At 43.3% G+C, this 23,890-nt stretch overlaps 1 protein-coding gene across 2 annotated transcripts in view; it reads left to right on the top strand.

Annotated features, from left to right (window-relative positions):
• Nucleotides 1-6,357: 6,357 nt before the first annotated feature.
• CDCA3 (cell division cycle associated 3) overlaps nt 6,358-23,890 on the top strand; it is a 36,390-nt gene continuing 18,857 nt past the window's right edge. The window contains exons 1-4 of one of the 2 annotated variants that reach the window (XM_053691828.1): nt 6,358-6,486; nt 9,974-10,135; nt 16,614-16,734; nt 16,804-17,121. In XM_053691828.1, coding sequence (XP_053547803.1) covers nt 10,016-10,135; nt 16,614-16,734; nt 16,804-17,121 — 559 coding nt within the window. In that variant the 5' untranslated portion in view covers nt 6,358-6,486; nt 9,974-10,015. The remainder of the gene's footprint in view (nt 6,487-9,973; nt 10,136-16,613; nt 16,735-16,803; nt 17,122-23,890) is intronic. The other variant, XM_053691829.1, reaches the window with a different exon arrangement.

Below are 23,890 nucleotides of genomic sequence, written 5' to 3'. Positions count from 1 at the left end.
TGCACTTGTCTACTCTGTTCAGTCGCAGCCTGCGTGCCCTGACATAGACTGGGCGTGATAACTGGGCCTTTCTTTGCTGAAGCCTGGGGGAGCCCCGCTGAGGGCCACACCCGCGGGCGCCGTCCGCGCACCCTGTCGGGCGCTACGTTTGCTGCGTGACGCAGTACTACGGCGTCTGCTAGGCCGCGATGTATTCGCGGGCCGACGCTTGCCCCCAGCCTGCGTGATTGCGGCCTGAGGCCCTGCGACTTGCTGCGCAGTAGGCATATTCCCCGTCTGCTCATTAATGCCTGTTTCCCCAATCTGGGCCCTTTCCGGGCGAACGTGCCCTTGCTACTTGCCCCTCAGAAACCACTTGCCCCTCAGACACACCATTTGCCCTGATCGGAGCACCATCAAGTGCTAACATACCCCCGGTCAGGCTTACGGCCTGCTCATGAGATCCCTCATGCAACCTTCTACCCCTTTCAATGGCCGCCAAATCAGTGTCCCCTCGCGGGCGCTGAGTAATTGAGCCTCGCTGCGCACCCCCCGCGGGCGTCGCCCCCCCCCGGGGTACCCCTCTCTTACCTGTGTACCCCGGCGGAGACGACGATGCTGCCCGCTTGCCTCTGGATTCCGGAATGGCGTTCCCGGACGTGACGTCACCGGAAATGACGTCACCGGAAATGGCCAAACCGGAAGAGACGGGCCCTGACGCGGCCATGGATACCCGCGTGGCCACCGGCGCGCGAACCGAAGCTGGAGGACCTCCCTGGGATGCCGACCCCCCGCCGGAAATCACCGCTGCCAAAGATTGGAGCAGCGCCACCGCCGTGGAGACCGCCTCACCGGTAAGAGTGACCGGTTCAGGTAAGGCCTCCCCCCGCCACAACTCGCACTGGGAACAGAGCCCTGCTCACCTACCACAACCCCCTCTGCTACCTGGGGACCCACTTCTACCACTGGAGGGGGAATTAAAGGAGGGGTGGGAGAGGGGGAGACAACCATAACCTCAGGGTACAGGCTAGACCCTGGGGGACGACTCACCGGGCGAGGGGGGGGAAGGCTGCACCACATCTTCTCCTGAGTCAAACTCATCGATCATCAGCTCATCTAATTCCGACATCTTCTTCCACAGGACTCCTGACAGATGATCCTGACGCTGTGAAGACGAGCTGGAAAAGAGGGTTTGGGCCTTGGGAGCTGACTACTTAAAGGTAAGCTAAACCCCACCCTCACTAATGCAACATTGTTGCAACTTCACAGCAGCACACTCCTAAGGGCCTTAATTATTATGGTCGTTCTGGGCTATGCTGCCCTCCACTGTCTCACACAGATAAATATATATAGTGACACAGTTTGTGAGGTGACAAGTCAGTGGTCACACACACAGATAAATATATATAGTGACACAGTGTGTGAGGTGACAGTCAGTGGTCACACACACAGATATATATATATAGTGACACAGTTTGTGAGGTGACAGTCAGTGGTCACACACACAGATATATATATATATAGTGACACAGTGTGTGAAGTGACAAGTCAGTGGTCACATACACAGATATATATAGTGACATAGTTTGTGAGGTGACAGTCAGTGGTCACACACACAGATATATATATATAGTGCCACAGTTTGTGAGGTGACAGTCAGTGGTCACACACACAGATATATATATATATATATATATATATATATATATATATATATATATATATATATATATATATATATATATATATATAGTGCCACAGTTTGTGAGGTGACAGTCAGTGGTCACACACACAGATATATACAGGGAGTGCAGAATTATTAGGCAAGTTGTATTTTTGAGGATTAATTTTATTATTGAACAACAACCATGTTCTCAATGAACCCAAAAAACTCAATAATATCAAAGCTGAATAGTTTTGGAAGTAGTTTTTAGTTTGTTTTTAGTTTTAGCTATTTTAGGGGGATATCTGTGTGAGCAGGTGACTATTACTGTGCATAATTATTAGGCAACTTAACAAAAAACAAATATATACCCATTTCAATTATTTATTTTTACCAGTGAAACCAATATAACATCTCAACATTCACAAATATACATTTCTGACATTCAAAAACAAAACAAAAACAAATCAGTAACCAATATAGCCACCTTTCTTTGCAAGGACACTCAAAAGCCTGCCATCCATGGATTCTGTCAGTGTTTTGATCTGTTCACCATCAACATTGCGTGCAGCAGCAACCACAGCCTCCCAGACACTGTTCAGAGAGGTGTACTGTTTTCCCTCCTTGTAAATCTCACATTTGATGATGGACCACAGGTTCTCAATGGGGTTCAGATCAGGTGAACAAGGAGGCCATGTCATTAGATTTTCTTCTTTTATACCCTTTCTTGCCAGCCACGCTGTGGAGTACTTGGACGCGTGTGATGGAGCATTGTCCTACATGAAAATCATGTTTTTCTTGAAGGATGCAGACTTCTTCCTGTACCACTGCTTGAAGAAGGTGTCTTCCAGAAACTAGCAGTAGGACTGGGAGTTGAGCTTGACTCCATCCTCAACCCGAAAAGGCCCCACAAGCTCATCTTTGATGATACCAGCCCAAACCAGTACTCCACCTCCACCTTGCTGGCGTCTGAGTCGGACTGGAGCTCTCTGCCCTTTAGCAATCCAGCCACGGGCCCATCCATCTGGCCCATCAAGACTCACTCTCATTTCATCAGTCGATAAAACCTTAGAAAAATCAGTCTTGAGATATTTCTTGGCCCAGTCGTGACGTTTAAGCTTGTGTGTCTTGTTCAGTGGTGGTCGTCTTTCAGCCTTTCTTACCTTGGCCATGTCTCTGAGTATTGCACACCTTGTGCTTTTGGGCACTCCAGTGATGTTGCAGCTCTGAAATATGGCCAAACTGGTGGCAAGTGGCATCTTGGCAGCTGCACGCTTGACTTTTCTCAGTTCATGGGCAGTTATTTTGCGCCTTGGTTTTTCCACACGCTTCTTGCGACCCTGTTGACTATTTTGAATGAAACGCTTGATTGTTCGATGATCACGCTTCAGAAGCTTTGCAATTTTAAGAGTGCTGCATCCCTCTGCAAGATATCTCACTATTTTTGACTTTTCTGAGCCTGTCAAGTCCTTCTTTTGACCCATTTTGCCAAAGGAAAGGAAGTTGCCTAATAATTATGCACACCTGATATAGGGTGTTGATGTCATTAGACCACACCCCTTCTCATTACAGAGATGCACATCACCTAATATGCTTAATTGGTAGTAGGCTTTCGAGCCTGTACAGCTTGGAGTAAGACAACATGCATAAAGAGGATGATGTGGTCAAAATACTCATTTGCCTAATAATTCTGCACTCCCTGTATAGTGACACAGTTTGTAAGGTGACAGTCAGTGGTCACACACACAGATATATATATATATAGTGACACAGTTTGTGAGATGACAGTCAGTGGTCACACACACAGATATATATATATATAGTGACACAGTGTGTGAGGTGACAAGTCAGTGGTCACACACACAGATATATATAGTGACATAGTTTGTGAGGTGACAGTCAGTGGTCACACACACAGATATATATATATAGTGCCACAGTTTGTGAGGTGACAGTCAGTGGTCACACACACAGATATATATAGTGCCACAGTTTGTGAGGTGACAGTCAGTGGTCACACACACAGATATATATAGTGACACAGTTTGTGAGGTGAGAGTCAGTGGTCACACATACAGATATATATAGTGCCACAGTTTGTGAGGTGACAGTCAGTGGTCACACACACAGATATATATATATAGTGACACAGTTTGTGAGGTGACAGTTAGTGGTCACACACACAGATATATATAGTGACAATGTTTGTGAGGTGAGAGTCAGTGGTCACACATACAGATATATATAGTGCCACAGTTTGTGAGGTGACAGTCAGTGGTCACACACACAGATATATATATATATATATATATATATATATATATAGTGACACAGTTTGTGAAGTGACAGTCAGTGGTCACACACACAGATATATATTGTGACACAGTTTGTGAGGTGACAGTCAGTGGTCACACACACAGATATATATATATAGTGACACAGTTTGAGAGGTGACAGTCAGTGGTCACACACACAGATATATATATATAGTGACACAGTGTGTGAGGTGACAAGTCAGTGGTCACACACACAGATATATATAGTGACACAGTTTGTGAGGTGACAGTCAGTGGTCACACACACACACAGATATATATATATATATAGTGACACAGTTTGTGAGGTGACAGTCAGTGGTCACACACACAGATATATATATATATATATAGTGACAGTGTTTGTGAGGTGACAGTGGTCACACACACAGATATATATAGTGACACAGTTTGTGAGGTGACAGTCAGTGATCACACACAGATATATATATATATATATATATATATATATATATATATATATATATATATATATATATATATATATAGTGACAGTGTGTGAGGTGACAGTCAGTGGTCACACACACAGATATATATATATATATATATATAGTGACACAGTATGTGAGGTGACAGTCAGTGGTCACACACACAGATATATATAGTGACACAGTTTGTGAGGTGACAGTCAGTGGTCACACACACACAGATATATATAGTGACACAGTTTGTGAGGTGACAGTCAGTGGTCACACACACAGATATATATAGTGACACAGTTTGTGAGGTGACAGTCAGTGGTCACACACACAGATATATATATATATATAGTGACACAGTTTGTGAGGTGACAGTCAGTGGTCACACACACAGATATATATATATAGTGACAGTGTGTGAGGTGACAGTCAGTGATCACACACACAGATATATATAGTGATACAGTTTGTGAGGTGACAGTCAGTTGTCACACACACAGATATATATAGTGACACAGTTTGTGAGGTGACAGTCAGTGGTCACACACACAGATATATATATAGTGACACAGTTTGTGAGGTGACAGTCAGTTGTCACACACACAGATATATATAGTGACACAGTTTGTGAGGTGACAGTCAGTGGTCACACACACAGATATATATATAGTGACACAGTGTGTGAGGTGACAGTCAGTGATCACACACACAGATATATATATATATATAGTGACACAGTTTGTGAGGTGACAGTCAGTGGTCACACACACAGATATATATATATAGTGACAGTGTGTGAGGTGACAGTCAGTGGTCACACACACAGATATATATATATATATATATATATATATATATATATATATATATAGTGACACAGTTTGTGAGGTGACAGTTAGTGATCACACACACAGATATATATATATAGTGACACAGTTTGTGAGGTAACAGTCAGTGGTCACACACAGAGATATATATAGTGACATAGTTTGTGAGGTGACAGTCAGTGGTCAGGTCACATACACAGATATATATAGTGACAGAGTTTGTGAGGTGACAGTCAGTGGTCAGGTCACACACACAGATATATATAGTGACATAGTTTGTGAGGTGACAGTCAGTGGTCAGGTCACATACACAGATATATATATATATAGTGACACAGTTTGTGAGGTGACAGTCAGTGGTCAGGTCACACACACAGATATATATATATAGTGACACAGTTTGTGAGGTGACAGTCAGTGGTCACACACACACAGATATATATATATATAGTGACACAGTGTGTGAGGTGACAGTCAGTGGTCACACTCACAGATATATATATATAGTGACACAGTTTGTGAGGTGACAGTCAGTGGTCACACACACACAGATATATATATATATATATATATATATATATATATAGTGACAGTGTGTGAGGTGACAGTCAGTGGTCACACACATATATATATAGTGACACAGTGTGTGAGGTGACAGTCAGTGGTCACACACACAGATATATATATAGTGACACAGTTTGTGAGGTGACAAGTCAGTGGTCAGGTCACACACACAGATATATATATAGTGACACAGTTTGTGAGGTGACAGTCAGTGGTCAGGTCACACACTTATATATATATATAGTGACACAGTTTGTGAGGTGACAAGTCAGTGGTCAGGTCACACACTTATATAAGCAGGAGTACAGGAGAACAGTCAGAATACGGCAGTTTTTTGACTGACAAATTATAGCACCAATGAGGAAGAGCAGCCAATCCGATGTGTAGGTGGGTAGGACCCGAGATGTACGTTGTAGATTTAACCAATCATATATAGGGGCGTTGGCACAGAGTAATGAACGAAAGAGATGTATTGAGTAGGTTGAGTGACAGGAATATACGACGTTTCATTGGTGGTGATAGAAACAGTGTAGCCAATCAGTACGTGCTTGATGAGTGATTGGATATCGCGGGAAGTTTGAATATTGACTTGTAGGTAGTCGCTCAGTAGTGATCTCTGTACTTTACACAAACAGTTTGGGGCAGGTGCGCGTGAACGTAAGCGCGGGAGAGACCTAGCTGAGGGACAACGGCTTGAGGTGAGTCGTATGGGGAGAGGAGTTGTGGCTGGTGAGGAGCTTAATGTTGTGTGTCTCAGCTTGTGCGGAGCTTAATGTTGTGTGTCTCAGCTTGTGCGTGTGTGTCTCAGCTTGTGCGTGTGTGTGTGTCTCAGCTTGTGTGTGTGTGTGTCTCAGCTTGTGTGTGTGTGTGTCTCAGCTTGTGTGTGTGTCTCAGCTTGTGTGTGTGTGTGTCTCAGCTTGTGTGTGTGTGTGTCTCAGCTTGTGTGTGTGTGTGTCTCAGCTTGTGTGTGTGTGTGTGTGTGTGTCTCAGCTTGTGTGTGTGTGTGTCTCAGCTTGTGTGTGTCTGTGTCTCAGCTTGTGTGTGTGTGTGTCTCAGCTTGTGTGTGTGTGTGTCTCAGCTTGTGTGTGTGTGTGTGTCTCAGCTTGTGCGTGTGTGTGTCTCAGCTTGTGTGTGTGTGTGTCTCAGCTTGTGCGTGTGTGTGTCTCAGCTTGTGTGTGTGTGTGTCTCAGCTTGTGTGTGTGTGTGTCTCAGCTTGTGTGTGTGTGTGTGTGTGTCTCAGCTTGTGTGTGTGTGTGTCTCAGCTTGTGTGTGTGTGTGTCTCAGCTTGTGTGTGTGTGTGTCTCAGCTTGTGTGTGTGTGTGTGTGTGTCTCAGCTTGTGTGTGTGTGTGTCTCAGCTTGTGTGTGTCTGTGTCTCAGCTTGTGTGTGTGTGTGTCTCAGCTTGTGTGTGTGTGTGTCTCAGCTTGTGTGTGTGTGTGTGTCTCAGCTTGTGCGTGTGTGTGTCTCAGCTTGTGTGTGTGTGTGTCTCAGCTTGTGCGTGTGTGTGTCTCAGCTTGTGTGTGTGTGTGTCTCAGCTTGTGTGTGTGTGTGTGTCTCAGCTTGTGTGTGTGTGTGTCTCAGCTTGTGTGTGTGTGTGTCTCAGCTTGTGTGTGTGTGTGTCTCAGCTTGTGTGTGTGTCTCAGCTTGTGTGTGTGTGTGTCTCAGCTTGTGTGTGTCTGTGTCTCAGCTTGTGTGTGTGTGTGTCTCAGCTTGTGTGTGTGTGTGTCTCAGCTTGTGTGTGTGTGTGTGTCTCAGCTTGTGCGTGTGTGTGTCTCAGCTTGTGTGTGTGTGTGTCTCAGCTTGTGTGTGTGTGTGTCTCAGCTTGTGTGTGTGTGTGTCTCAGCTTGTGTGTGTGTGTGTGTCTCAGCTTGTGTGTGTGTGTGTCTCAGCTTGTGTGTGTGTGTGTCTCAGCTTGTGTGTGTGTGTGTCTCAGCTTGTGTGTGTGTGTGTCTCAGCTTGTGTGTGTGTGTGTCTCAGCTTGTGTGTGTGTCTCAGCTTGTGTGTGTGTGTGTCTCAGCTTGTGCGTGTGTGTGTCTCAGTTTGTGCGTGTGTGTGTCTCAGCTTGTGTGTGTGTGTGTCTCAGCTTGTGTGTGTGTGTGTCTCAGCTTGTGTGTGTGTGTGTCTCAGCTTGTGTGTGTGTGTGTCTCAGCTTGTGTGTGTGTGTGTCTCAGCTTGTGTGTGTGTGTGTCTCAGCTTGTGTGTGTGTGTCTCAGTTTGCGTGTGTGTGTCTCAGTTTGCGTGTGTGTGTCTCAGCTTGCGTGTGTGTGTGTCTCAGCTTGCGTGTGTGTGTGTCTCAGCTTGTGTGTGTGTGTGTCTCAGCTTGTGTGTGTGTCTCAGCTTGTGCGTGTGTGTGTCTCAGCTTGTGTGTGTGTGTGTCTCAGCTTGTGTGTGTGTGTGTCTCAGCTTGTGTGTGTGTGTGTCTCAGCTTGTGCGTGTGTGTGTCTCAGCTTGTGCGTGTGTGTGTCTCAGCTTGTGCGTGTGTGTGTCTCAGCTTGTGCGTGTGTGTGTCTCAGCTTGTGTGTGTGTGTGTCTCAGCTTGTGCGTGTGTGTCTCAGCTTGTGTGTGTGTGTGTGTCTCAGCGTGTGTGTGTGTGTGTCTCAGCGTGTGTGTCTCAGCTTGCGTGTGTGTGTGTCTCAGCTTGCGTGTGTGTGTGTCTCAGCTTGCGTGTGTGTGTGTCTCAGCTTGCGTGTGTGTGTCTCAGCTTGCGTGTGTGTGTGTCTCAGCTTGTGCGCGCGCGCGCCTTAGCTTGTGCGCGCGCGCGCCTTAGCTTGTGCGCGCGCGCCTCAGCTTGTGCGCGCGCGCGCCTCAGCTTGTGCGCGCGCGCGCCTCAGCTTGTGCGCGCGCGCGCCTCAGCTTGTGCGCGCGCGCGCCTCAGCTTGTGCGCGCGCGCGCCTCAGCTTGTGCGCGCGCGCGCCTCAGCTTGTGCGCGCGCGCGCCTCAGCTTGTGCGCGCGCGCGCCTCAGCTTGTGCGCGCGCGCGCCTCAGCTTGTGCGCGCGCGCGCCTCAGCTTGTGCGCGCGCGCGCCTCAGCTTGTGCGCGCGCGCCTCAGCTTGTGCGCGCGCGCGCGTGCCAGTGTTGGCATCAATTTCTGCACCCAAAACACAATTGGGCCAGGCTAAAAACAATTGCATGGCATGGAGGGGGAGCTACCCTGTATATATTCATAGTGAAATCAGTGGCCCAATGGTTATTAACCCTTTGAAAATATCAGTTACTTATTCAATTCAAAATAGTAATATTAGTATTGGTGCCAACGTAGGCCCTTTTTTCTAGTTTGTATATTCAATTGTTGTATAAAGGGATTCCACCTCTGTACCTGCATTATATAAATCATATTATTATTTAAATAAAACCTATATTTTTATTTTAAAGTCAATTTTAAAGCAGCCTGACAAAAAATGAATAAGAAACCAACTTCCATGAATAAGAAACCAACTTCCTTGTCGTGCTTGCTTGTGTAGGCGCGCGTGCGTTCAGGAGAGGCTGCTGTGGGGTCTGTTGTGCATAATTTGGAGAGGAGATCCAGGTTAAAGGGACAGTCTAGGCCAAAATAAACTCATGATTCAGAGCATGTAATTTTAAACAATTTTCCAATTTACTTTTATCACCAATTTTGCTTTGTTCTCTTGGTATTCTTAGTTGAAAGCTTAACCTAGGAGGTTCATATGCTAATTTCTTAGACCTTGAAGCCCACCTCTTTCAGATTGTATTTTAACAGTTTTTCACCACTAGAGGGTGTTAGTTCACGTGTTTCATATAGATAACACTGTGCTCGTGCACGAGAAGTTATCTGGGAGCAGGCACTGATTGGCTAGACTGCAAGTCTGTCAAAAGAACTGAAATAAAGGGGCAGTTTGCAGAGGCTTAGATACAAGATAATCACAGAGGTTAAAAGTATATTAATATAACTGTGTTAGTTATGCAAAACTGGGGAATGGGTAATAAAGGGATTATCTATCTTTTAAAACAATAAAAATTCTGGTGTAGACTGTCCCTTTAAGGGTGTAGGTGTTTTAATTGAGGAGGGTAGTATGGCAAAGGAATGTTTGGAGAGGGTGCTCCGTGTGCCAGCTGTTTAACGGTGCTTCAGGGACTGGCTAGACAAGCTAACAGGTAGTCTGGGCTTGCTGGAAGGCCATGCTTCACTGACTCCTTTTTTTTTTTTTTTTATTATAAAAATCTTCAGCGAGACGACATATTACCTATTAGATTGTGTTTTGTCCCAGCCATGGGGTCAGCAGAATCCAGGGAGCAGGTCACCCCAGCACGTCCTCTGCGCAATCGTCATCTGTCTAATGTGAAAGATCCCCGTTCCCCCACAGCTGGAATCCCGAGGACACCCATTGAGGTAAGTGGGGCGAGAGCTACCATCTCTGTTTGCTGGGGCTCTTATTTATTTATCCTTTTCATTTAAAGAAACCTAGTATAAAAATAAAATCTAGCAAATTCCTTAAAGGGACTTAATACTCATATACTAAATCACTTGAAACTGATGCAGTATAACTGTAAAAAGCTGACAGGAAAATATCACCTGAGTATCTCTATGTAAAAAAGGAAGATATTTCTCTTGCAAGGTGTATCCAGTCCACGGATCATCCATTACTTGTGGGATATTCTCCTTCCCAACAGGAAGTTGCAAGAGGATCACCCACAGCAGAGCTGTCTATATAGCTCCTCCCCTAACTGCCATATCCAGTCATTCTCTTGCAACTCAACAAGCGGTGAGGTAGTAAGAGAGAAAGTGGTGAAATGTAGCTATTTTGCTTCAATCAAAAGTTTATTATTTTTAAATGGTACCGGAGTTGTACTATTTTGTTCCAGGCAGAAAAATAGAAGAATCTGCCTGTGATTTCTATGATCTTAGCAGGTTGTAACTAAGATCCATTGCTGTTCTCACACATGACTGAAGAGATTGGTAACTTCAGCGTGGGAATGGCGTGCAGGTTATCCTGCTATGAGGTATGTGCAGTTAAGATTTTTCTAGAAGATGTGAATGCTAGAAAATGCTGCTGATACCAAAATTATGTAAGGTAAGCCTGAATACAGTGATTTAATAACGACTGGTATCGTGCTTACTTTCTGAGGTAATACTCTTATAGATTTACAATATAAAACGTTTGCTGGCATGTTTAAACGTTTTTATATATACTTGGTGATAAAACTTTATTGGGGCCTAGTTTTTTTTTTTTTCCACATGGCTGGCTTAAATTTGCCCAGAAACAGTTTCCTGAGGCTTTCCACTGTGTTACTATGAGTGGGAGGGGCCTAATTTAGCGCTTTTTTGCGCAGTAACTTTTACAGACTGAGACATCCAGCTTCCTCCAGGAGTCCCCTGAATGCTATAGGACATCTCTAAAGGGCTCTTAGGCTTTCCAAAATCGTTTGTTGGGGAAGGTAGGCCCACAGCAAGGCTGTGGCAGTTTGGTGTGCTGTTAAAAAAGTCTATCTTTTTTTTGATCCATTTTTTTTTTAACTAAGGGGTTAATCATCCATTTGCAAGTGGGTGCAATGCTCTGTTAGCTTATTATACACACTGTAAAAATTTTGTTTGATTTACTGCCTTTTTTCACTGTTTATCAAATTCTGACAATTTGTTTCTCTTAAAGGCACAGCACCGTTTCTTATATTTGCTTGTTAACTTGATTTAAAGTGTTTTCCAAGCTTGCTAGTCTCATTGCTAGTCTGTACAAACATGTCTGACATAGAGGAAACTCCTTGTTCATTATGTTTAAAAGCCATGGTGGAACCCCCTCTTAGAATGTGTACCAAATGTACTGATTTCACTTTAAGCAAAGATCATTTTTTGTCTTTAAAAAATTTATCACCAGAGGAATCTGACGAGGGGGAAGTTATGCCGACTAACTCTCCCCACGTGTCAGATCCTTTGACTCCCGCTCAAATGGTGCCAAGTACATCTAGGGCGCCCATAGCGATTACTTTACAAGACATGGCGGCAGTCATGGATAATACACTGTCAGCGGTATTAGCCAGACTACCTGAATTCAGAGGTAACGAGATAGCTCTGGGGTTAGGCGAAATGCAGAGCATACTGACGCTTTAAGAGCTATGTCTGATACTGCTTCACAATATGCAGAAGCTGAGGAAGGAGAGCTTCAGTCTGTGGGTGATGTTTCTGACTCAGGTAGGATATCTGATTCTGATATTTCTACATTTAAATTTAAGCTTGAACACCTCCGCGTGTTGCTCAAAGAGGTTTTAGCTGCTCTGAATGACTGTGATACAATTGCAGTGCCAGAGAAATTGTGTAGACTGGATAAATGCTTTGCAGTGCCGGTGTGCACTGATGGTTTTTCCAAATACCTAAAAGGTTTACAGAAATTATTACTAAGGAATGGGATAGACCCGGTGTGTCGTTCACTTCCCCTCCTATTTTTAGAAAAATGTTTCCAATAGACGCCACCACACGGGACTTATGGCAGACAGTTCCTAAGGTGGAGGGAGCAGTTTCTACTCTAGCAAAGCGTACTACTATCCCTGTCGAGGACAGTTGTGCTTTCTTAGATCCAATGGATAAAATGTTAGAGGGTTACCTTAAGAAAATGTTAATTCAACAAGGTTTTATCCTACAGCCCCTTGCATGCATTGCTCCTGTCACTGCTGCTGCGGCATTCTGGTTTGAGTCTCTGGAAGAGGCTTTACAGGTAGAGACTCCATTGGATGACATACTTGACAAGCTTAGAGCACTTAAGCTAGCCAGTTCTTTTGTTTCTGATGCCATTGTTCATTTGACTAAACTAACGGCTAAAAATTCTGGTTTTGCTATTCAAGCGCGCAGAGCGCTATGGCTTAAATCATGGTCAGCTGACGTGACTTCAAAATCTAAGCTGCTTAACAGTCCCTTCAAGGGGCAGACCCTATTCGGGCCTGGTTTGAAGGAGATTATTGCTGATATCACTGGAGGAAAAGGTCATGCCCTTCCTCAGGATAGGTCCAAATCAAGGGCCAAACAGTCTAATTTTCGTGCCTTTCGAAACTTCAAGGCAAGTGCGGCATCAACTTCCTCTAATGCAAAACAAGAGGGAACTTTTGCTCAATCCAAGACGGTCTGGAGACCTAACCAGACCTGGTACAAAGGTAAGCAGGCCAAAAAGCCGGCTGCTGCCTCTAAGACAGCATGAAGGAACGGCCCCCTATCCGGTAACGGATCTAGTAGGGGGCAGACTTTCGCCCAGGCGTGGGCAAGAGATGTCCAGGATCCCTGGGCGTTGGAAATTATATCCCAGGGATATCTTCTGGACTTCAAGGCTTTCCCACCCCCCCCCCAAAAGGGAGATTTCACCTTTCACAATTATCTGCAAAATTGTGTACAAGACCTCCTAGTTATGGGAGTGATCCATCCAGTTCCAAAGCAGGGACAGGGATTTTACTCAAATCTGTTTGTGGTTCCCAAAAAGAGGGAACCTTCAGACCAATTTTGGATCTAAAGATCTTAAACAAATTCCTCAAAGTTCCGTCGTTCAAGATAGAAAATATTCGTACCATCCTACCTATGATCCAGGAGGGTCAATACATATACAATATACAGTATACACTAATTGTCATATAACTGCATGTAATAGACTATACTATACAGAATATGTACAGATACTGATATAAATATACAGTATACACTAATTGTCATATAACTGCATGTAATAGACACTACTATACAGAATATGTACAGATACTGATATAAATATACAGTATACACTAATTGTCATATAACTGCATGTAACAGACACTACTATACAAAATATGTACAGATACTGATATAAATATACAGTATACACTAATTGTCATATAACTGCATGTAATATACACTACTATACAGAATATGTACAGATACTGATATAAATATACAGTATACAATAATTGTCATATAACTGCATGTAATAGACACTACTATACAGAATATGTACAGATACTGATATAAATATACAGTATACAGTAATTACATATAACTGCATGTAATAGACACTACTATACAGAATATGTACAGTTACTGATATATACAGTATACACTAATTGTCATATAACTGCATGTAATAGACACTACTATACAGAATATGTACAGATACTGATATAAATATACAGTATACACTAATTACATATAACTGCATGTAATAGACACTACTATACAGAATATGTACAGTTACTGATATAAATATACAGTATACACTAATTGTCATATAACTGCATGTAATAGACACTACTATACAGAATATGTACAGATACTGATATAAATATACAGTATACACTAATTACATATAACTGCATGTAATAGACACTACTATACAGAATATGTACAGTTACTGATATATACAGTATACACTAATTGTCATATAACTGCATGTAATAGACACTACTATACAGAATATGTACAGCTACTGATATAAATATACAGTATACACTAATTGTCATATAACTGCATGTAATAGACACTACTATACAGAATATGTACAGATACTGATATAAATATACAGTATACACTAATTGTCATATAGCTGCATGTAATAGACACTACTATACAGAATATGTACAGATACTGATATAAATATACAGTATACACTAATTGTCATATAACTGCATGTAACAGACACTACTATACAGAATATGTACAGATACTGATATAAATATACAGTATACACTAATTGTCATATAACTGCATGTAATAGACACTACTATACAGAATATGTACAGATACTGATATAAATATACAGTATACACTAATTGTCATATAACTGCATGTAATAGACACTACTATACAGAATATGTACAGATACTGATATAAATATACAGTATACACTAATTGTCATATAACTGCATGTAATAGACACTAACTTTTTAAAATGAGATTGTAATATTAAAGGTTTATCTAATGAAAGTATATTGCAAAGGGTTTTAACTTGTTTGTCCCATAATTTAGCCTTAAATTGTTGGTTTCTAAATTTCACTGAGTTTATATAAATTAATGGGCCCCCCTTTCCAATTTACTTCATTATCCAATTTTATTTTTATATTCACACTTGCTGAGGCAAGAGATCAGAATATATGTATAAGTCTGTGATTGACTGACGGCTGTCACATGATAGTTATATGCGCACTTGCTGGGGCACCAGCTCCTACTGAGCATGTGTGAGAGACCCAGTATATGGAGAATAACCAATTAGTTTATATCCAGGGGTAACATTCTAGGAGCTAGTGGCTTCTGTGTTTGTCAAGCCCTATATTAGGGCGCAGGGGGATATGGGTGAGTTACCTAGGCAGTAAGGGTTGCATTTTTGGGTGAGAGGTAATAGAACAGCAACTCTTCTGCTGACTTGTGGGAGAGATGGGCAGTGACCAGCCACTTCAGGTGTTGTCGTCTTTGGGCTGCACCTGGTGTGCTATGGCTCCAGGCCACTTCAGGTGTTGGTGTCTTTGGGCTGCACCTGGTGTGCTATGGTTCCAGGCCACTTCAGGGGTGGTCTTCTCTGGGCTACACCTGGTGTGCTATGGTTCCAGTCCACTTCAGGGGTGGTCTTCTCTGGGCTGCACCTGGTGTGCTATGGCTCCAGGCCACTTCAGGGGTGGTCTTCTCTGGGCTGCACCTGGTGTGCTATGGCTCCAGGCCACTTCAGGTGTTGTCGTCTTTGGGCTGCACCTGGTGTGCTATGGTTCCAGGCCACTTCAGGGGTGGTCTTCTCTGGGCTACACCTGGTGTGCTATGGTTCCAGGCCACTTCAGGGGTGGTCTTCTCTGGGCTGCACCTGGTGTGCTATGGTTCCAGGCCACTTCAGGGGTGGTCTTCTCTGGGCTACACCTGGTGTGCTATGGTTCCAGGCCACTTCAGGGGTGGTCTTCTCTGGGCTGCACCTGGTGTGCTATGGCTCCAGGCCACTTCAGGGGTGGTCTTCTCTGGGCTGCACCTGGTGTGCTATGGCTCCAGGCCACTTCAGGGGTGGTCTTCTCTGGGCTGCACCCCGTGTGCTATGGCTCCAGGCCACTTCAGGGGTGGTCTTCTCTGGGCTGCACCCCGTGTGCTATGGCTCCAGGCCACTTCAGGGGTGGTCTTCTCTGGGCTGCACCCAGTGTGCTATGGCTCCAGGCCACTTCAGAGGCGGTCTTCTCTGGGCTGCACCCCGTGTGCTATGGCTCCAGGCCACTTCAGGTGCGGTCTTCTCTGGGCTGCACCCCGTGTGCTATGGCTCCAGGCCACTTCAGGGGCGGTCTTCTCTGGGCTGCACCCCGTGTGCTATGGTTCCAGGCCACTTCAGGGGCGGTCTTCTCTGGGCTGCACCCCGTGTGCTATGGTTCCAGGCCACTTCAGGGGCGGTCTTCTCTGGGCTGCACCCCGTGTGCTATGGTTCCAGGCCACTTCAGGGGCGGTCTTCTCTGGGCTGCACCCCGTGTGCTATGGTTCCAGGCCACTTCAGGGGCGGTCTTCTCTGGGCTGCACCCCGTGTGCTATGGTTCTGTGCTGTATGCTCAGATTGATCTTACCATATTTAAATCTGCTGGATTTTTAGATCAGTATCTGTGCATATTAGTCTTTATAGTAGTGTCTATTACACGGTTATGACAATTAGTGTATACTGTCCCTTTTAATAGGGGAACCAGGTTATTTCCATTAGAAGTTTGTACACCTTGAAGAGGATTTCTCCCCCCCCCCCCCCCCCCCCCTTTGGGCACTTCCTGGGCTGGGTGTTGGGTCATACAGACTCGGCGCTCATCTATTTGCTGCTGCTGCTACACTAAACACTACTGAGGCAGAGCCGTTATGTTTGGTTTATTTTTTTTTATTGCTCTCAGGAGATTTGTTTTGCTCAGTGCTCTATTTGTCATAGGTTGGGGACACACCTCGTAGGACTCAATGTGATGAAGAGGTTCAGGATTTGCCACTGATGTCTGATCCACGTTCCCCCACTCATGGCATCTCGCGCACTCCTCTAAGACCACCTGCACATGGTAAGTGTTGTGTAAAAGGGCTGAGGGAAACTGCAGGAATGAGGCCCTAAATCCTGTTCTTCCTTACAGTTGCCCTGAACCTTCTGGCTAAACAGCTGAGTGAGGTATTTGTTGCAGATGACCCTGGTACAGAAGGTGACTTAGTGGTCAGTCCTACTTCCGTTACCGCCCCTGAGGAGCCGCAGACGGATCCCCCTGCAGAAGAGAGAGTGGGGTCCCCATCAGTGCCTACTGATGCACCAGGGGCAGAAACACCTACAGCCCCTACTCTGGCACTGGAAGCACCATCTCAGTCCACCCCCACTGAGACAAAGGAGGAGAGTGTGACAGTCCCGCCTACACCATCTGGTGGGCAAAAGCCCAGGTGCAAATCTCCCCGCTCAGCTGGTAAGTAGCATACAGTATATAGCAACAATTAAAGGGACACAGTTAAAAATTAAACTCAGGATTCAGAGCAGCAATTTTAAGCACCTATCATATTTACGTCCATTAACAAATTGTGCAGTCTCTTTATATTTACACTTTGAGTCACCAGCTCCTACTGAGCATGTGCAAGAATATACGTATATTCATTTGTGATTGGCTGATGGCTGTCACATGATTCAGGTGAGTGCAAATAGACCTAACTAATTTGTCATTGAAGTTTCGCTTTCTTTTTATTGTTAATTATGCAAATCTACTGTGTTCCCAGTGACTTGTTCTACCAGCTGCAGAGTATAAGATATATGAAGTTTATTTTTGTAAATTAAATGGCTGGATTTGCAATTTGAAACCACAACCTATCAAAATAGGCTAAGTTTGCAGAGATCAGTCAACCTCACTCTAATGCTTCACTTATCTGTCTATATACAATAGAGATAAAGTTGTAATTTCCTCTGGCTGTTTACACAACCTCTCTATAGTATAGAAACTCATTATAGATAGGGATACTACAACCAAAAGCAGCTATTTTAAATCGCTGATATAAAGGTAAAGGAGCTAGTTGTAAATCAAATGCATCCGGCAGGTAAAGTGGAGAAAAATGTGCTCCCTTTAGAGACATTCAACATTAAACGGTCATGATTCAGATAGAGCAGCAGTTAGACTTTCTAATTTACTTCTATTATCAAATTGTGTGCAGTATGTTTTTATATGCACACTGATGCACTGACTCTTACTGAGCATGTGCAAGAGATCAGTGTATATGTAGGAGTCTGTGATTGGCTAATGGCTGTCACATGAGTTATAAGCACACTGTCTGATTCACCAGTATTAGTGCTGCTGCAATGTCTTTGTATTATGCAATTCTGCTGTATTTAATATCCCTTTAAAGGACATTTCCACAACGCTTAAAATGTTTCATTATTGCAATACCCATTGATTAGCTGTAAAATGCATCCGACAATTGTACTTGTTCCACGTTCTCCCAGGGGAGGCTTGGGTTAATAATTTATCTGAGGTTTTGTTTACCCCTTTCTACCTCCCCCTTATCTACACTCATTTTGCTTTTTTCTGACGGATATGAAACCCAAATGTTTTCTTTCATGATTCCGATAGAGCAGTTTTTTTTTTTTTTTAAATTTATTTATATAAACCACTTCTTATTCGCTTGTGTTATCAATTTCTTTTTTTAAGACACGATGAGTTCACAGATCATCTTAATTACTAATGGGATATTCACCTCCTGGTCAGCAGGAGACAAAGAGCACCACAGCAGAGCTGTTAAATAGCTCCTCCCTTCCATCCCACTCCAGTCATTCTCTTTGCCTACATTAGTGATAGGAAGAGGTAAAGTGAGGTGTTAGAAGAGATTCTTCAATCAAGAGTTTTATTTTTAAAGTAGTGCAAGATTGTGCTGCTTTGTCCTAGGGTATAGCCGTAGTCCATATCAGTCTCTTCAGTAGAGCAGTGGTGGCTTTAGAGCAATGGAAACTTGTGGGACATAATTCTCACTGCGCCTCCCATATTCTGATGCTGCCCTTACCCTGAAAACCTGAGGGATTTTACTCGGGACTTTTGTTTATTTACAGGTCCAAGGGAGGGAGAGGACCTCTCAAACCTGGGAACTAACTTGCTGCCAGGCAGAAGATGAGGTGAGTGCTGACTTTTTTTTTTTTTTTTTCCTGGGGGTAGAAGGATCTCAGAAAAAGATTGGGCACTTTATTATTTTTATTCAGACCTCATTGAACTTGGGCTCTTGTTAAAGGGTTACACAGATTCTCCTAGTGTATTAGGGGAGACCATGGAGGTTAGGACGCAGGCCTACTTATCTCCCGGCGGTCTCATATCTAATTATAACTGAGATTACATATTGAGTCTTGAACTGTTGGCAGAGAGCGATCTCAATGTGAGGGGGTTAGCAAACGGACTGAACAGCTATTTAAACTGAAGCTGTCCAGTCTATTTTGCTCCCGGTGGCTGTAATTAAACAATGGCGACCGGGAAATCACTTACTGAAATTACTTATTTAGACTCCGATGAGCTTTTTGGCAAGCTCAGTGTGAGTTTATTTTTTCTGTTTAGCTGTAACAAAGGGACTAAGCAGTTTTTAAACGGAAGCTGTTCAGGCTATTCTTTTGCTCCCAGTGGCTGTACTTATTCTTTTATTAAAAAAATAAAAAAAATAAATGCGACCGGGAGATGCCTAAAGAAACGCCCATGAGGTGTTGCGCACCTACTTCCTAGTGCTTCCGGTTATTGGAAGGAGCAGAGGAACTTAGTCAAGATTGCCGCTTGGCACTCAGCACTTCCTAACTCTTCCGGTTGTCAGAAGGATCAGAGGAATTTATGTCTGAGTGTTTGCGCTTTAGGACAGCGCTGCCACTGAGTCAGGATTTGAGTAGTGAGATTGTCTACACCTCAGCTTGACCCAGCTGAGGTGTCAGAGGAGATTATACGATTCTCAAGTTCCTCATGTACTTATTCAGCCATTTCTGTCCTCATTAAAGTAAAAAAGGTTGCACTTTAACATTTTAAAGAGACAGTAATGTTTGTTAATTTTTACTAACAAAAGGTTAAGACTTAATTTAATATCTTCCATATGTGAGTCAGATTGATTAAGCAAGTGTCCATAACATTTTACAACACACATGTAGTGCCCTGCGATTCCTCGCAAACGCCTTATGGAGTTACTGTGCAAGACATCGCTTCTTTAATGTCATGGTGATATCTGTTGCATTGTCTGCTTTTCCCATGCTACAGGGAAAATGCCTTATGAAATGTATTTAATCATATACAGTTGTAACTATTCCAAATGTTTCTTCCCTGAGCTGAAGAGGAAGATACTTCTGTGGTATATAAGGGGAAATTGTCAGATTCTGTCTGGGTAATTCCATTATCTAATACTGAAGTTGTTTCTTTCAGTTTAAGTTGAGCACCTCCATTTGTTTCCTGAGGAGGTTCTAACTTTCCTGAATGACTCAGACATTACTGGTGTAGTCATTCCTATTCAGTAGAGGAAAACTAAACAAGTATTTTGATGTGCCCTCCATGGCGTACATAATTTTTTGGGCTCTAGAAAGGGCTACAAATGGGTACCCCTATTTCTCCTAACTTTAATTGATGCTCTCTGTGTCAGACTCTTGAGGAGTCTTGGCTGACGGTTCCCTTGGAGGTAAAAGTATGTATGTACACCAGAGTTTACAATGCCTACCTGCAGTGTTAACATCTTTAGTGTGGTGGCATAAAAAATGGTTTGTTTGTTTGTTCCTATCGGATAGACACACCCCTTTTAATAATCCAGGACTGGATAAGGGCCTTGAAGTAATCCAACTTCTTCTCTTCAGGCTTCCTATAATGGCCCGCAGAGCGTTATGGTTAAGATCTTGGTCTGCGGATGTCTCAGTCTAAACTTTTGGTAATCCCTTACAAGGGAAAGTCCTTGTTTGGACTTAGTTTGACAGAGATAACTCTATTACAGGAGGTAAGGGACTATTCCCTCCATCAACGTAAGAGAAATAAATTGGACAGAGTAATTTTATTTCCTTTCAAATTTTCTAGGAAAATCCTCCACTCCCTCTTCCAAGTGGGAGCAGTTTAAGCCTTCTTGGGGACTCAATTATTCTTGGAATAGGGGAATGCAATTCAAAAAGCCTGTTGAATCAAAGGCAGCAAGAAGAGCCTGCCTCTGACCTGGGACTGGATCTTGTGGGGGGGGCAGTCTTTCCTTCGTTCAGCTTGGTTTCGAGATACAATCTGGATTTTAAGATCTTTCCTCCTAGGGGTAGGTTCTTCCTTCAAGGTCTTCTGCAGACTAGACAGAAGGAGAGGCGTTCTTACACTTGTATGGAACTTCTCCGACCTGGGAGTGATAGTTTCTGTTCCAAAGCGGGAACGAGATCTGGGTTTCTATTCAGTTTTGTTCGGGGTTCCAGAGGGAACTTTCATACTAACATTCATGAGTCTAATCAAGATGGAAACTATTTCTTCCATTTTTCATTGGGCTTAAGAGGGTTAATTCATGAGAACAGTGGAATTAGAGGACGCGTAACTACATATTCCTATTCACAAGGATTATTAAAAGTTTAAAAGGTTTGCCTTTCTAGTCCCCTTCAATTTGTGTAAAACTCATTCGGTCTTACTACAGCTCACAGAATTTTTTCAAAGGTTTTGGGTTTGCTGTTGGTGGTGCTTCTGTTTCGGGGCATTGCAGTGGCGCATTATTTGGACGACATCCTGGTCCAGGCGTCATCCTTTTCAACAATCAAAATTCCTCACAGCAATGTTGTCTTCCTTCCTGCTACCTCGGTTGGAAGGTAAATTTGGAAAAGAGCTGCTTAGTTCCAAACACAAAGGTATCTTTCTTGGGAACATTAGATTCCATATCAATGTAGTTTTCTCTTGTAAGATGTATCGAGTTCACGGATTCATCCTTTACTTGTGGGATATTCTCCTTCCCAACAGGAAGTGGCAAAGAGAGCACACAGCAGAGCTGTCCATATAGCTCCTCCTCCAGCTCCACCCCCCAGTCATTCTCTTTGCCGGCTCTAAGCAATCGGAAGTGTAAAATGAATGTGGTAAAAAAATGTAGTTTTAATTTTCTACAAGCAAGATTTTGTTATTTTAAATGGTACCGGTGTGTACTATTTACTCTCTAGCAGAAAGGAGATGAAGATTTCTGCTGGGAGGAAGATGATTTTAGCATGTTGTAACTAAAATCCACTGCTGTTCCCACAAAGGACTGAGGAGTACAAGAAAACTTCAGTTGGGGGGAACAGTTTGCAGGTTAGGCTGCAATTAGGTATGTTCAGTCATTTATTTCTAGACAAGACTGTGATAATGCTAGAGAAGACTGATAATATCCCCATGAGGGAAGGGTAAGCTGTATTCAGAGACTAAGTATGGAATTTCAAGCTTACATAACAGGGCTAGTTTATGCTGGTTGACACTACTTTCAAGGCAAACGGTTTTTATTGAAAATATAGTTTTTCTCTTGTAAGGTGTATCCAGTCCACGGATCATCCATTACTTGTTGGATATTCTCCTTCCCAACAGGAAGCTGCAAGAGGATCACCCACAGAAGAGCTGTCTATATAGCTCCTCCCCTGACTGCCACTACCAATCATTCTCTTGCAGCTCTTGACAAGATAGGAAGTAGCTAGAGAGATGTGGTAAATTTATGTAGTTTATCTTCAATCAAAAGTTTATTTTCAAATGGTACCGGAGTTGTACTATTTTAGCCTCAGGCAGAAAGTAGAAGTCTGCCTGTGGTCTTTGATGATCTTAGCAGGTTGTAACTAAGATCCATTGCTGTTCTCACACCACTGAAGAGAGAGGTAACTTCAGCTGGGGGAATGGTGTGCAGGGTCTCCTGCTATGAGGTATGTGCAGTTTAAATTTTTCTAGAGAAATGAATATGCTAGAAAATGCTGTTAATACTGGATTTATTTAAGGTAAGCCTGATTAGTGATTTAATAACGACTAGTATCATGCTTGCTGTAAAAGGTAATATTCTTACTTTCTCACATTACTGAAAATAAGATAACGTTTGGAAGTGTTTAAACGTTTTTTTTTCTACATATTGGTGATAAAACTTTATTGGGGCCCAATTTTTTCCACATGGCTGGCTAGATTTTGCCTAGGGATAGTTTTTTATGGCCCTCTCAATGTGAGTACAGGTTGGGAGGGGCCTAATTTCAGGCCTAAATCGTGCAGTAGTTTTTGCAGCTTGAGACTTCCAGCTTCCCTGAAGGAGTCCCCTGAACACTTAGGACCTCTAGAAAGGGTTTTTGTGCCTTCAAAAGTCGTTGTATGGGCAGGTAGGGTCACAGCAGAGCTGTGGCAGTTTGTTGTGACTGTTAAAAAAAACGTTTATCGTTTTTTTTTTTATCCCGTTTTGACACTAAGGGGTTAATCATCCATTTGCAAGTGGGTGCAATGCTCTGTTAGTCTATTATACACACTGTAAAAATTTCGTAAGATTTACTGCTTTTTATCACTGTTTTTCAATTTCTGACAATTTGTTTCTCTTAAAGGCACAGTACCGTTTTTATTTTTTGCTTGTTTACATTTATCAAAGTGTTTTCCAAGCTTGCTGGTCTCATTGCTAGTCTGTTTAAACATGTCTGACATAAAGGAAACTCCTTGTTCATTATGTTTAGAAGCCATTGTGGAACCCCCTCTTAGAATGTGTACCAAATGTACTGATTTTACTTTATTCTGTCTTTAAAAGATTTATCACCAGAGGAAATTCACAAGGGGGAAGTTATGCCGACTAACTCGCCCCACGTGTCAGAACCTTTGACTCCCGCTCAAGGGACTCCCGCTCAAGTGGCGCCAAGTACATCTAGCGCGCCCATGGCGTTTATTTTAAGACATGGCGGCAGTTATGGATCATACCCTTACAGCGGTATTGTCCAAACTACCAGGGTTACAAGGAAAGCGAGACAGCTCTGGGACTAGAGAAAATACAGAGCACTCTGACGCTTTAGTAGCTATGTCTGATATCCCCTCAAAAATATGCAGAAGCTGAGGCAGGAGAGCTTCTTTCTGTGGGTGATTTTTCTGACTTAGGGAAGATGCTTCAACCTGATTCTGATATGTCTACATTTAAATTTAAGCTTGAACACCTCCGCGTGTTGCTCAGGGAGGTTTTAGCTACTCTGGATGACTGTGACACCATTATAGTGCCAGAGAAATTGTGTAGATTGGATGAATACTATGCAGTGCCTGTTTACAC

This window comes from Bombina bombina, chromosome 9 (genome assembly GCF_027579735.1).
Source record: "Bombina bombina isolate aBomBom1 chromosome 9, aBomBom1.pri, whole genome shotgun sequence".
Lineage (NCBI taxonomy): Eukaryota > Metazoa > Chordata > Amphibia > Anura > Bombinatoridae > Bombina > Bombina bombina.
Note: the sequence above shows the minus strand (reverse complement) of the source record. Positions and strands in the feature narration are given on the sequence as shown.